Source organism: Trematomus bernacchii, unplaced genomic scaffold, assembly GCF_902827165.1.
Source record: "Trematomus bernacchii unplaced genomic scaffold, fTreBer1.1, whole genome shotgun sequence".
Lineage (NCBI taxonomy): Eukaryota > Metazoa > Chordata > Actinopteri > Perciformes > Nototheniidae > Trematomus > Trematomus bernacchii.
In genome coordinates, this window is record NW_022988098.1 from 503,848 (window position 1) to 518,615 (window position 14,768).

Sequence of the window (14,768 nt, forward strand, 5' to 3'; positions counted from 1 at the left end):
TCTTGTCAGTATCACTGCTTGATATTATCCATCACCGAAAATATGTGTCAAAGTGTGTGATTTATTGAACCATAAATCCCTCTCTCAGGTGTAATAAGGGGCCTTGGCAAAGCTTCTTCTCAGTCATTGTCAGTGACATAACGGTGATGCACTGGCTCCGTGATAGACATGAATAATAAGGACCTAAGCAAACAGAGGTGCCTCCTCTGCCTCAGTGCTATACATCTGGATCACCATCATGGTGATGTGCAGCTTGATTCAAGTCACTTACAACAAACCACATGGCTTACAGGTCCATCCACATCGTGGCTCTGGGCAGCGAGTGCCCCGGAGGAGTGGGGCCCGGGGAGGAGATCATGGGCCAGGGGCAGCTGCAGGGAGGCCTGCTGTGGAGCTACCTGGGCCATGGAGCTCTGGTGGGACCCTGCGACCTGGAGAGCAGCATGCACAACCCGGCCTTCATGGAGTACAGCTCCCTTGTGTTTGGAGATGTCACTGTGGTGGTCCGGGATTGCCCCAGCTGGGTAAGATGCTTATAGAAGAGAAAAAGAGACCACTTGCATGGGTTGATACAGTGTGAATCATTGCCCTGCTCATTCATGTGTCTTTTTCTTGATTTGCAAATGCTATCAGATCTACTTTGTAGGTGTTTCCTTCACACCTTTCTGCTTGTGTGCTACTAAACAAGTCACGTTTTGCACAGGACAGTTAGAGAATGAAAAACATGCCATACAAAAGGTCTAATTGTGTCACATCAATTGTCATTGTGAAAGAGTGTCACTCTGATGACATGCTATTTACTTTCTCACTCTGCTTCTATTTCTCACAAGCTGTACAACATTTCAAATTCCAAGGCCACTTGCTAGTTCAAGCTCTGATTGCAGGCTTTATAGAAATCACTCTATTCTTAGCAGGGTGCTATTTTAACATGCACTGCACAAACACAAAAGTTAAAGAAACTTGGGTTCTTAATGGAATATGAATCTGACTGTTGTTTTTAAAGCAGCAGTGCACACTTCCTATTATAAGGCTGTCAGTCTCAATTCTATGGCTCTTTGTCCTTGTTTTTTATTCAAATCGCTGAAAGCTTTTTTGAAGGGTTTTTTCTGCTCAGGCTGGTTTACAGTTAGCAGCTATAGCCTTGCAGGTTCTTGGGGGTAAAGTCCCAAGTGTTACACTGAGGTATTTATTCGTAGGGAGACTCAGAGGGGAAGGATTAGAGTTGCCTAGGGTAAGCATGATGGTAAAGGTTGGGTATTCTGACCATTTTCTATATTGCCTTGTTCATAACTGTTCTCCTCTTGCCTTTGCAGGACTTGTTGGACAGTGATTGGGCCAGTGTACGGAAAGTTCTTGAGCAGGCAGACATCCTGGTCATTAAATATTCAGTCACCGATAAGCTGGCCTTCCAGCAGGTCCGAAACGGCTACGCCCCGAGACTCCGCCCTCTCCTGAGACACTGGGGTGTGCCGGTCATCCTGGTTGCTGTTGGAGCACGGCTAAACGGTGAGTATTCTCTTATTTCTGAGTAAGTTGAGATTAGCCTACAATGCTCTGAGAACTAATGACTCCTCAAACAGGCATTGTTGTACAGGAACAAAACGACTTATCTCTCAGCCATTGCATTTGGGAAAATGGTGTTTGCGGGGTGATAAGCCGCTGCCTGAGTTATTGAGTTTGATTGCAGGACAATACCATGTTCTTCTTGCCTGGTCAGTGGGATCACTGCTGGAGCCTTGCGTCCTCTAGTGTGTCCTTCCTGCAATGTGGAGGATATGCTCACAATTAAATCTCCTCTTGGCTGCCTCTGGGCGGTCAGCTCAAACGCTTTCCTGCAGGAAACACACCAAAGAAAGACACTAAGTTGATCGTTTATGACCATAAAAAGCCCTGCAAGCAGACAAGAACTTGTACAGCTGTCGTTTCATTGAAAAGTGCAACACAACAGTAGCTTGTCGATTAGACGCTTTACCAGCGGCAGCTTAATGCAGCGCAAATTACAAACATGTATGCTGGTACCTCAGTGTGTCTGCATGTGATTGTGCACACACACTGACCCTTCTTGATTCCAGATTCTGTACAGACGCTCATCAAATGCACCAGGTAGTATTTTTAGCTTATCTGCACAGCATACTTTCAGATCCTGTCAGAGCTCCGCTGCAGAATGATCACAGTGGAAGTCAAGTCTTTGCCAGAGAGATAGAGAGGAAGAGAGGGACTCTGGAGCTGTGGACCAGAGCCTTTGTTTGTGTTTTTTGTTTGTGGCTGACTACTGTGAGTATTTTCATGCTATCCCCTCATGATCGCAGAGAATGACGGCTGAGCTCCGAGCGCTTCCCGCTGCTCGACTTAAGACCACCGAAGGCACAGCTGTGGCAGAGAGCGCTTCTGTACGTGCATTAACACAGCCAATAAACCGGTGCTGAACGCAGGAGCGCAGACAGATTTATCCAAGGGCACACACACACACACACACACACACACACACACACACACACACACACACACACACACACATACCACTAGTATGCCAAGTCACCGCCTGTCAGCCGCTCACACACACTGTGCTTTCCATCCCTCTCTCACACAGTCCGTCTCTATGTCATGCCTGTGGGTTATTAGCTGTATGATTGATCAAATGCCTCAGCACTTAGCTTTATGTCCCGCTCATTCTCCTTTTAATCTCTCTCTCTCCTCCTTTGTGCTGTCTTTTTTTTTGCTTCAAGCTAATCCCTTCAAATGTTTGTCTGATTTTGTGTCTTTGGTCCCCATGCTCACATGCCACAGTGTGGATGGTCCTACTGCACACACGCTCTGCAGATTTCATTTAGTTAGATGATCTATTTGATCTAGTGTTGCAAGAGAGTTCTTTGGTTTTTCTTTGGAATTAGTAATCATGTGGAAATGGAAGTGCAAAATGCATCAGTATTTAATCAAAGAAAAACCTAATGATATTTCAGGAACAAACAACAGAGCAGAAAACAACAATCTTTCAGAAAATAAATACACCTATCTCCTTTTGAGATCCTTATTAGTTCACATCATCAAAGCACAGGCTGTGGCATCTGTTCTGCTTTGAGAAATTAGTTTTCTATTTTTATTAAGTAAATGACAAGTTGTGTTCTGTCGCACATAGGATCTATTTGTTTCTCCTGTTTAGAAGGACCTTTTAAGCACTGAAACATATTTACACAATAGTTTTGTTTACACAATACTTTACTGAATTGTTGTGATGGTGTTGATTCGGCATTTCTCAATCTGATATGTTTCACACATTCAGCTGATTTCTTTAGTTGTCAGTACATTGTCCATTTGGAGAGGGTCAAACTCTGGTTGTTACCCAGCTTTGCTCTGATTGGTCCATTCTGGGAGTGGATTGATTCTTAATCATGCAGATCACAACAACCGGGGTGAAAGCTGGAACTGTTCACAGTTAGGGACACACTCTATTGGATTTTTGTCAATAAGCCAATATTTTCTAATAAACTTGGGCCGATTTCGATTGCCGAAACCAATAAATGCACATGTTTGCTACATGGAGGTACCTGTCATGGAATCATGTTGGAAACATTCTCCATTTCTGGCTGATATTTAATTTTCAAAACCTTTATTCTCCAGTCCAGTCCTTATTAATGTCCTGCAACCCTATACAGTATAGGCCTTATACTTCACGGTGTTGTCAACTAGACATGGTCTGAATGAACATTCAAAATTCTCTGATAAAAATGTATCGAGAGATATTAGCTCAGTGTGCAATTTTTTGTCTGATTTCTGTCTTTGAAACATATTTTCATCTATGTCTTGTTTGGACAGCAACATTAAGGTTTAAAATGCTGCCATCTGAAGCACATCTGCTAGTTAATTTAGTTAGATACCATGTATGGGCTGTATTTCACGGCCTAGTGCAGCTCATTTTGTGACAAGCATTTCCAGCCCTGACTGTTCAAGTCATGCAAGGTTCATCGTAGAATAAACTCTGCTCTTTGCATCTAGATGAAGGCCCTCCGTGTACCTGTCCGCTGTGTGCGTCCGACTGGAGCAGCTGTGTGCCTCACAGTGAGGGTCTGCAGCTGTCCCGGGACCTGGGGGCCACCTACCTCGAGCTGCCCTCTCTCAACCACGTCTTTGTGGGACGCTACTTCGGCAGCGTGGTGAGTGGTCACATAAGGACATTACGTTTTGACCCGACATCCCCTGACAATAACCCTTCAGAAATGTGTTAAAACCTTCCAACTCTTCCTGTCTGTTACACTCGATAAACTCTGCATTTCTTCGCAAACTGAGTAGAGGAGAAAAGGACAGGTGGCTATGTTGGTTTCTTCAAGAAGAAAGCAAAGAGTTGATGACGTAACATCACTATTTTGGTACCTTGTATTTGTACTAACGCTTGCATTTCTGCATTGTCCAGCTGGAGTACTTCATGATTCAGTGTCTGAAACACAAAGCCAAAGAGAGGCCGGAGAAGAGAAGAGGAAATAAAGAGAACGATCTTCGTCCTCCTCACTTAGAGCAACCAGGTCAGAGGAATGCTATGGTATCTCAAAACTAATACTGCTTTTAACTGGCATTTCATTGTGATACCCCTATGAGGAAATACGATCAATGGCAATTTTTTCTTTTCTAGTATTTTTATTTAAAATGATTGAGTACTTATTGTTTTCTGTCTTTGTTGAGCATTTAGTCGGACTGACTGGATTGTTACTCCTACAGCTTACAAAGCCATAAAAACAGCTGAGCACAAAGGATTTGATCCAGATCAATATCCTCTGTACCACACGGAAAAACAAGGGAAGAGACAAAGAGCTAGGTAGACTCCTTTTCATTCAACGACGTTTGAATCAATTTAAGACTGAGCTGTTTTCAGCAAGAGTGGGTTTTTCTGAGGCATCGCAGTGATAGTAGTCGGGGTGGATTACCTATTAACGCACCTTTAACCATGCTTTTTTTAATTGATTATGGTTTTAAGATGACTTATTGGCCGTGTCTTTAAGGGTGCCGTGTCCATTTAGTAACATCCTTAATGTAGGGGGATGTGTCTTTAACTTTAGTCCATCCTATTAAGGTTAAATATTTATGTCAGCTATGCAAGATTTATGCAAAATGACATTTTAATTTTTTTTTCTTTTCTGTCTGACAACAGAGCGAATCTCTGAGATGAATAATGGTAAATATGCTTATATCATGTTTGGGGTATTCAGCAGATAGACAAGAACATTTCACACATTTTTCTCTTTGAGAAGCTGCAACTAGAGAATGTCTGAGAATGACACGCTTAGTTGATAATCCAAAACGTTCCCTAAATGGTTCAAACCCTAATTAAGTTTGAATCTTCTTATTTGAAAGTCAGAATTTCAGATTGCATTTATAGTTATATTCAGAACAAGCCAAATTGTGTCAAAATATTTCATTTTGTAGTCAGTTTGCAGCTGCAGACTGAATCATACTGCTCAGATAACACAAAACTCTTATCAATACAAGAGATAAAGGACCACAGTGGACAATGATCAAGAGACATGAATACACAGCGAGCAGCAGAGATGCACCAAGGTTGGTTATTGTAGAAAATATTAAAATAAACAAACCAAGCTGGAAAGCTTGACGGATGCATGTCTGTTGCTTTTCCTGTGTTTTAATGCTCTATTTTTTAAGACTTTAGACTTATTTTTTATCCCAATCGCCTAAAATCGGTGTGATTAAGTCTGCAAACAATTGAAATTCCTGGCTCACGAATGTTAGAACAATTGAAAGCTTTCTGAGTGTAATAATTGATTAAAAGAAAAAAAACAGATCTAGTTGTACAATCAATTTAAAAAATGGGAGTCCAGTAGTTTATGTTGTGCTAAATTCATAACTACACTCCTGTCTCCTTCCATTACAACTAGACTACTACTGCCATTCCTGTTATTTTCCTCATACAGTTCGTTTTTACAAAAGAAACCACCTTATTTAACATAAACTACGCTGTTAAATATCGATCTGGCCAGCTATATCCGATGCATGACTGACATCTTTGAGTCCCGCCAGAAAGGCAGCAAGTGCTGGCAGATTTATCCGTGTCTGTCCAACACTACTTAACTCTGCTTATGCTGGGGCCTGCATTAAATATGACGTGCACTGACTCAGGAACAGCACCATTTTCACGACCAAATCTGAGCAGCCATAAAAAAGGAGATGAGTTCTACAGAGAAGGGAGCAGTGTGTTGAGCAAGGATAGGAATGTAATAGGACAATGATTTGTGAAGCCTCCTCCCATCGCTGCTCATTCCTTTTCACTTTTTATTAAACGGAATAAATGAATAGACGTGCATTATATGTTTTTTCTCCTTATTTTTATTATAACACTTTTTATTGCAGTGTTTTACTGCTACATAGTTCACTGCAAATCAGTTATCTGTTGCCTAGCTTTTTCCCATTTGACCTTTAAACATAAACCTTATTTAAAGGGGACCTATCATGCAAAATGCACTTTTGTACGTCTTTTATACATGAATATGTGTCCCCGGTGTTCCAGGGAACTCACCAAGTGTCAGAAAACACAACCCTCTCTATTTTCCTCCATACCCAAATCTCTAAAAAAAGGGGCTGCAACGGATCTGATAAAAACTGATCCAGATTTGAACACTGTCCTGACGTCAGGACAGTGGCGCTACGGCTATTGGGCCAACTCCACCAATCAGGAGGAGACAGCCACGGCCATTGCCGTTCGAAAGCGCTGGAGACGCTGTAGTACATATGCCAGGCCTGTAGGTGGTGCTGTTCTCACAGAATCAGCCCTTGCAAAAACAGAGCTAGAAATGGTCAAATTGAGCGAAATTAGGCATGGCTAAAATGCATGATCTGTTTGGTATTTTGAAAAAAAAAAAGTATAAATATGCCTTATATAGGTATGGTCCTACACTATATTATTCAAATGTATTACATGGCTTAGTTGAATACTCGATTCTGATTGGTCAATTCGGAACACGTGACACGTTGTTAATCCAGAACAGACAGACCGCTGTCAAGGACTTATTGACCGTTGTTAAGGACGCTCACATCTGCACAAACAAGTCCGTTTGATTTAACTGTATACAGTTTGGCTGAAAAGCAAACTGCATGCAGTTTGCTTTTCTAACTGACAAGACAAGGGCGACAAGAAAACAGCGGAGAAGTAACGGGGCAGAAACCCTCCTTTTTACGCAGCGGTCCAGACATAGACATCAAACGGCGACACATATTCAGTTGCCAGTTACTTTGGCATTAGGGCAGGGATATCTAGATACTTTCCAAGCTTTGACATAATGAATTGTGCTACTTTTAAAGCAAGCAACGATGTTTTCAAATCTGTAATCAAAAAGCTCCTCAAAAACGCTATCGAAGCAGTTCCTGCCGTTGCTACGTTAGTTCAAACAGTAACAACGGACTATTTTTGTTAGCGGATGCATGTCAATTTAAATCAATACATACAACTATTTTTTAAATCAATAAAATCATTTTCTAAATCCATAAAAGCATTTCAATTAATATTGGGAGTCATATCATTACTTTGTTGAGAATGTGGCCATGTAATAAGCGGGATAATGTGCAGCGACTTGGTCATTATGGGGAAAATAACACCTTCATGCCGATCTAGATCCCTCCGCTTCGCGTCGGGCTCCTGATCTGCCTGTCGGTGTTCTTTTCCCCATAATGACCGCGTCGCTGCACATTATCCCTTACATAGCATGATAGGTCCACTTTAAGCTTTTAGATGTGCTTTGCTTCAATTTAAAAAGTGTTATCATCAAAATAATAGTGATTGTGAACTCTGTGTTACTTATTCTTCACCAAGTTTAAAACAAGGAGGAACAAATACAGTCTGTCATCAGTGCAAAGACAAACATATCTGGAAGCGTTTTTGTTTTTCCAACTTGAGCAGAAGGGCATGGCACAACCTGACATTGGTCTCTCCTTTAGTTCTTTCTTTCTTTACTAAAATATCTCACTGCACTTTGTCTGTCACTATCACTGCATCACAACTCTGTCACTACATTCACCCAAATTCATCATCTAAAAAGGTGATAACACTAGGAGACGAAGACAAGGTAGATTGAGGAGAAACAAGTACACCAAAAAGTGCAAAATACCACACTTTTGAAGTGCTTTGAACATAACATATCTGGTGGTTTTGCCAACATGAAAAAGCAGGTGAGCTGAATTTCAGCTGTGACTGTTCATTAGCACAATAATCCTATCCATCTTCCCCTCCTTACTTCCTCCTCCTCCCTCCCTTCAGCACGTCTCCCCCCCATCCGAGTGGAGGAGTCCAGCTTCTCCCAGGACATGCAGTGGTTGTTGGAGCGCGGTGTGCAGTTCGCCGATGTGGCTTTCTACGCCGGGGACTCTGGGAAAGAGCTGGGATGGGCGCACGCTGCGATTCTGTGTGCCGTCAGTCCGTACTTCAGACAGCTGCTCCTGGGGCCCAAGACCAGGTAGGAGCCACATTAGCTTGTTCACACGATTGAGCGTTACAAACTATTCCACCAACCACCTGAATGTTGCCCTCTGATTGGACAGGGAACGCCCCCAGTCGCGGTGTGTTTGCAGAGAGCGTGATGGAGGCCCCAACTCGCTGCTCTCCACCTGGGATGGGGCGATTATTGACGACATGCCACGATCAGAGGCGCACTCGACAGGACGCCTCTCTCGTCTGGTGGTGAAGGACCCCCTCCTGTGTATGTGCTTGTGGGAGACCCTCATGTTCATTTATAGAGGTAAATAACAGACACACACAGCACACTTAGACGCAACTGAGCAAAAAAACAAACAAATGTTTTGTTTCTTTTCCAGAAAATGCTCATTTCCATTTAAAGGGTTCATATTATAGTTATTTTATGGTTCATTTTGCTATTTTGTGTCTCTACATTGACATGTTACCATGCTTTAATGTTCAAAAAGGTCTTTATTTTTCTCATACTGCCTATGCTGCAGCACCTCTTTTCACCCTCTGTCTGAAACCAGAGCCCAGTCTGCTCTGATTGGTTAGCTGGCTCTGTTGTGATTGGTCAACGGTTGAAAGATGAGTTGTAGCGCTAACCAATAGAAGCGCATAGCGATGCCACTATTTTACAGAATAAACAAAGGAGTCCAATGGAAGTGTTTCAGGGAGGGGGGTGTGTGGGAGAGAAACTCCCTCTGGAGTCAACTTCTCGATTTTAGCCTCTGCAGACCCTTTACATGCACAAAAACCTATATAACACACCTTTTTTGGGGAAAGGTAAAAACCCCAAAAAGCACAATAGGATCCCTTTAACTCTGTTTTTGCTTTAGATACATTTGCCCTATGTAGATTCCTCTGACTACGAAAAGTTAGTTAAAAGCTGAATGTACTGATTATTTTCTTTATTGATAAATCATTTTGTCACAAAATACCCCAAATTGTAATTTTCCAAAGCCAAAGCATTACCTTCTCTCTTATAGAAGACAAAGAGAGCCTGAGTGATCATCCATGTCAAATGTTATAGCAATCCATCCAGTGCGGTCTGCCCTCAGGGCTTAGAGAGGTAGAACAATTCACATCTAGAGCATTCGGGTCCTTTCTCGACTTAATGCAAACCCCCTTAGAGCAGATATTGTCACACAATTCTGCTTTTAGGCCGGTTTGAGATTTTCTCAGATATTTGAAGCACTCTGAAACCTAGCTCAAGTTAACATTTAAATATTTTCACGTTGTTACCTGCGTTGGGCAGATTTAAGTGCTATTTGTGTACACGTTTATGCTTGGTTCGCAACAAGCGAACACCTGCAGGCTTTATTTTGTTATGTTTTAAATTGTTATTATCCAAGCCCCCCCATCATACACATTTTATTATAATTGAAGAGGCCTTTTTCATTATTATTAAGGTAGCATTTTTTCATTGTGAAAGCAATTTTGAGATTGGTTTCTCCAGGTTAATGTTTTTTTTTCTGTTGTTTTATGGTTGGGAGCTGGTTCTTAGGCTTTTTCCTGATCTGCTAAAATCAGTCTCTCCACAGAAAGATTAATATCTCTACGACTTTTTCGGTCATTGGGGTCAAAAAGAGCCCTCTGTGGAAAAAATAAAAATCAATACATTGCACTGCAAAGTATAAACTTAAAATATGACATAGGCTTAGATAATCAGAAGTGAATTCTAGGGGAGGCTGCCAAATTCTGACTGTATTAAAAGATGTTCCAACCTAAATCAAAACAACACAGAGGAGCCTCCCATCCCTGCTAAAAGATGCTCAACCCGACTCTCTGGCATCAGGATCTGAAGTACAGGAAGGGCCAAATAAGGTGGAGATCAGAATTCAGCACCGTCTCCAAAACAGCAGCCAACATGCACTTAGTCCAGAGAAACCCGGCTCATCAGTTAACTACCATCACACCACATGATTTCTAGGAAATGATATGCATCCCATTCTGCATTGCAATCATCAATCACTTCCTGCTTCTAAATGCCACAAACTGTTCAAGGCATTGACTTGCATTCATTGTTATTTTAATAACTAATTATTAGTTTAATATCGTATTGGCTTGTTCTTTTGCCTGTACATTATATTACATGAGTTAAAACGTAGAACATGTTCTGCCATTAGGAGTCTCAACCAAAACAATAACTAAAGCATTTGGTGGCTCAATGATGTAGTCCGGGATCATGGGAGACGTTGTCTTCAACACCATTTCGTTATTGTAGTCATCTTCTCCTGGTTAGGATTCCTTCAGGGATCATCGTTCAGGACGTTTTTTTACAGGGAGACGAAATATGTGCAGAGATCTCCTCCTCTCCAATAGACACCTACCTAGGGATGCATACCGGTTCCCGGTATTACCGAAATACCGGTTACTGGTGGCTACGGTATACCGTACCGAAATCAGATCCGGTTTTCGATACTTTTTTTAATTTTTTTTTAATTTATTTATTTATTTATTTTATAAAAGTGATGCATAATATCCTTAAACTTGTGCCCAAACCGTCGGAATTACGATGTCAATTTCGCAGTGAAACTCCGCAACCAAGTCACTTTTGAAAATCTAAAGTGTGGCTGCATATGACTGCCAGTCTGAATGGTGGGGTCTGTAACCACTGCCAGTCTGAATGGTGGGGTCTGTAACCACTGTCAGTCTGAATGGTGGGGTCTGTAACCACTGCCAGTCTGAATGGTGGGGTCTGTAACCACTGCAAGAAGTTTATTTATGGGAAAGGTGGCAACACATCCAATCTCCAACCAATGCTGTCTCGTATGGCAACCAAGTACCTTTGTGTTCAGGGAAGCAGCGTGCCAAGCGAGAGAGTGTTCAGTTCAGCAGGTGATACCCTACGCTGTGAAAGGGCCCGTTTGGATCCAGAGAGAGCAGATATGCTCATCTTCTTGAAGATGAATGCACAAAACTGAACTGTGATGGGATTTGTTTTCTTTCATCAGGCAAATGTTGATTTCAAGGATGCTATTTGTTTTATGTGCAATGCCGAGATCTCATGATCCTTTATGTGTTCTCTGGTCAGTCGAATCTCAGGTTGAATATTAATTACACTGGTGCTATTTTTTTTTTTCATTGACAAGATGTACTATTCCCGCCTGATGGTTGTTATAAATGATATTGCAGAATCAGTTTTCTTCATAGATAATGTGTTTTTCATTGTTTGTTCAGTACTAAAAGGTCCAAGTCCCACAATTGAATTTAATATTCATTTGACATGTTAACTATATAATAAAGCGCTTCATGGGAGTAATTGCGGGGTGATAAAATGTTTCCCTTATGCAACATGAAAGTATCACGATATGTATCGGTTGAGTATCGGTATCGTTCAGTGGTATCGGTATCGGTATCGGTATCGTAAAAAAGTCAACGATATGCATCCCTACACCTACCTAAAGCTGTTTCAGGTTAGAATCAGTGTCTCTCAGATGTTGCACTGCGTCTAACGTTTCCTCAGATTGTTTCTCTGATAACTTAAGATCCAGATGTTTTGGAGGTATTCACCAGGGAAAGATTCATCCCCAGAAGTCCTCTCCTCAACTCAAGAAACAGCATGGGTGTTACTACTAACTCTGATAATTAATCACATTACATGTAATGATTAGCTACGCTATGGGGCAGGCTGCTCCTCCCAAAATACAGTTTGGCCTTCACCTCATCTTTAATTATTTTCTGGAACTAATAAAAACATACATTTTAAGAAAAGTAATTGTATTAAAGGTGGGGTAGGTAATGTTGGAGAAACCAGCTCGAGTGCGCTAGAATTTGAAAATACACAACCGGAAAAAATCTCTCACTTCCTTACAGAGCCCCTCCTCCAACACACACGAACGCGCACATGACCAATGAGGGCACGAGATAAGTTTGTGCACAGATGGAAGGCTGACAGGCAGGTAGGCCATCCAGTTATTTTAGCCGGGCCGGCTCAGATGATTGGTCGTGCTTTTTACAGTATTACGGCTTCCACAGATGACATTTTTTAATGTATTTATTGTCAAAGCACAAAGATATTCATTGCTATCGGGATGTTAAGAGCATTCCATGGAATATAACAAAAAGTGTTTCTGAAATAAATGACATACCCCACCTTTAAGACATGTTTCCATACGTTGCCAATAGAATGAAAAGAGGTAAAATCATGTTTTAAGATAAATATCACTTTTAAAAAATTACTGTTATGATACGGTCACAAGAAAAAAGATAATTGAGGTCAAAAAGTCCATTTATGTCAGCTTCCAACCTGTGAAGAACTTTGAGAACTGATGGAAGCATTTGGGATAATGTATACAATCTAACTAAATAAAAACAAAGGTCTAGATGGGCTTTTAAAATATTTCAATGTTATATATTATAGCTTTAAATACAACTGGATGGACAGAGCTAGGCATTCAGCCTGGGATTTCGATTCCCCTCCAGATGCAGTTACTGTTTTTCCAATAATTTAGATGTGATGATGAATGTCCCCCAGGCAGCAGAAGGCCGTTTGCCGGCTATTGGATCTTGTCCAATGTTCCATTATGGTGAGGAACAGAAATCAGTCAATTGAAAGTGCTTGATTTTAAGCGGCAGTTGTATTTTAATCTAGTTTCTGATCATCCATCGTGTAATTCTGTGATCTCATGCTGATTTCTTACTTGTAGTTAGATGCCCCCAGTCCACTCCTGTTTCCTTTGTCTCCAGCTCAGGCATTAAACACAATGGAAACGTGGATCGGGACACTGAGCGACGTCTTAGCAGAGCTTCCATCAAAGCAATGGCTAATGAGATTTGTTGATAGAATCTGACACAGTGGCCTTACATTCATAAATGATTCACTCTGTGATGAGACTGTGGTGCAAAATGAACATTATGTTACATTAACTTTTATGAACTCCCAGGCACACGCAGGTATTTAACATGCAACCAAAATCTTTGCAAATTGCATAAAAAAGGTTCTCCATTGGCGTATTAGTCCTATTTAAACATCCCTGTGATATTCTTTGCAACATCAGTGCCTTAATGAAAATGTTCTGGGTCTGCAGCTCAGGGGCTGCAGTGCTTCATGTGCAGTCTGCTTGCCGTGCCGGAGCCCTAATGGCAAAAAAGCTGCGCTCACATATGATTCATGGCCGCCTCTCAACATGTATGTGAGCAACACTGTTGGTCTGACACACATATACACCAGAGGCAGACACACATAGGCTGAGTGTGTGTGCGCGCTGGTGAAGGGAAGAAGATTATAGGGTTAGACTGAGTGACTGTATGAATAAAAATAAGAAAGCCAGCAATGGAAAGACGGAGTGTGCAGTGTGTGTGTTCATGCACGCATATACACTTCCATGGAGTGGCTTTTTCTCAGGGTAAGATAGGAAGCATACAGGAGTGGAAATTTGCGAGCAGGGTGAAAAACGGAGGTGAGGGTGAGAGACCGGGGGTGCTTGAGATGCTGGAGGTGGAGAGTGTTTGGGTGCCGGGAGAGCTGGGCACTAGAGCATACTGTAAATGTGTGTGTGGGCTCTGAGAGAATAGCGGAAAGAGGGAAATGCGTTCATGTGCAAGGCATTATACCAATGTCACGTTTCCATAAAACACTGCAGGGAGACTCTGTTAAGTCTTGTGTAAAGAATTATGCTGAACCTTCAAAATAGTGGGTTAGATTGCACGTTTAAAGCAGCTGACCTCACATACTGTGTATTCTGTGTTGTTGTAGCACAGTGAGCCAATACTTAACGTTCATTTGCAGCAAATCCACAACATGCCACACTCAGCATTCCTCAAGATGGGATGCATTTCTTCTGCAGGCAATTCAATGCCACTCATTTGTCAGCTGTGGCTCATTTGTATTGGCTTGGCAGAACTAATTTCCATAACAATATCATGTCTATAAACGCTCACTCGTGCTATTATTCCGCGCTTGTTTTTTTGTCACTGCAGTGTGTTCGCTCAGTCACAGAGGCCATGACTGAGCTTGTGTGATGTTAACTCTGTGAGACTCTGTCTCTTTGTGTAGTGAGCTGCTGAATTATTGAGTTTGTCACTTGGGTTCTATAGTGTGTGTGCATGTTTAGTACATATACAATGTGTAAGGCACAGATTAATCCTTCTGTGATTGTGCTCATCTTGGCTATATTTAGACAAGAGACCAGTTGTTGTAATGTATCAGTAGTTATGGAAAAGGTTTAGGAAAGACAGGAAATCAGCGGTTGTTCCCCAAAGATCTATTCTGTCAGCATTTGTGTTGATGTGTTTGTGTAGGTGACTGCAAAGGACTACACAACCACAGACACATATTTGTGAGAATATAAATAAATGAAATGATGTGGCATCA

General features: G+C 41.6%; 1 protein-coding gene across 1 annotated transcript in view; it reads left to right on the forward strand.

The window, feature by feature from the left end:
* rhobtb3 (Rho related BTB domain containing 3) overlaps window positions 1-14,768 on the forward strand; it is a 25,941-nt gene continuing 11,173 nt past the window's right edge. The window contains exons 1-6 of the mRNA XM_034121865.1: window positions 1-524; window positions 1,314-1,506; window positions 3,994-4,151; window positions 4,409-4,517; window positions 8,255-8,450; window positions 8,536-8,732. Coding sequence (XP_033977756.1) covers window positions 282-524; window positions 1,314-1,506; window positions 3,994-4,151; window positions 4,409-4,517; window positions 8,255-8,450; window positions 8,536-8,732 — 1,096 coding nt within the window. The 5' untranslated portion in view covers window positions 1-281. The remainder of the gene's footprint in view (window positions 525-1,313; window positions 1,507-3,993; window positions 4,152-4,408; window positions 4,518-8,254; window positions 8,451-8,535; window positions 8,733-14,768) is intronic.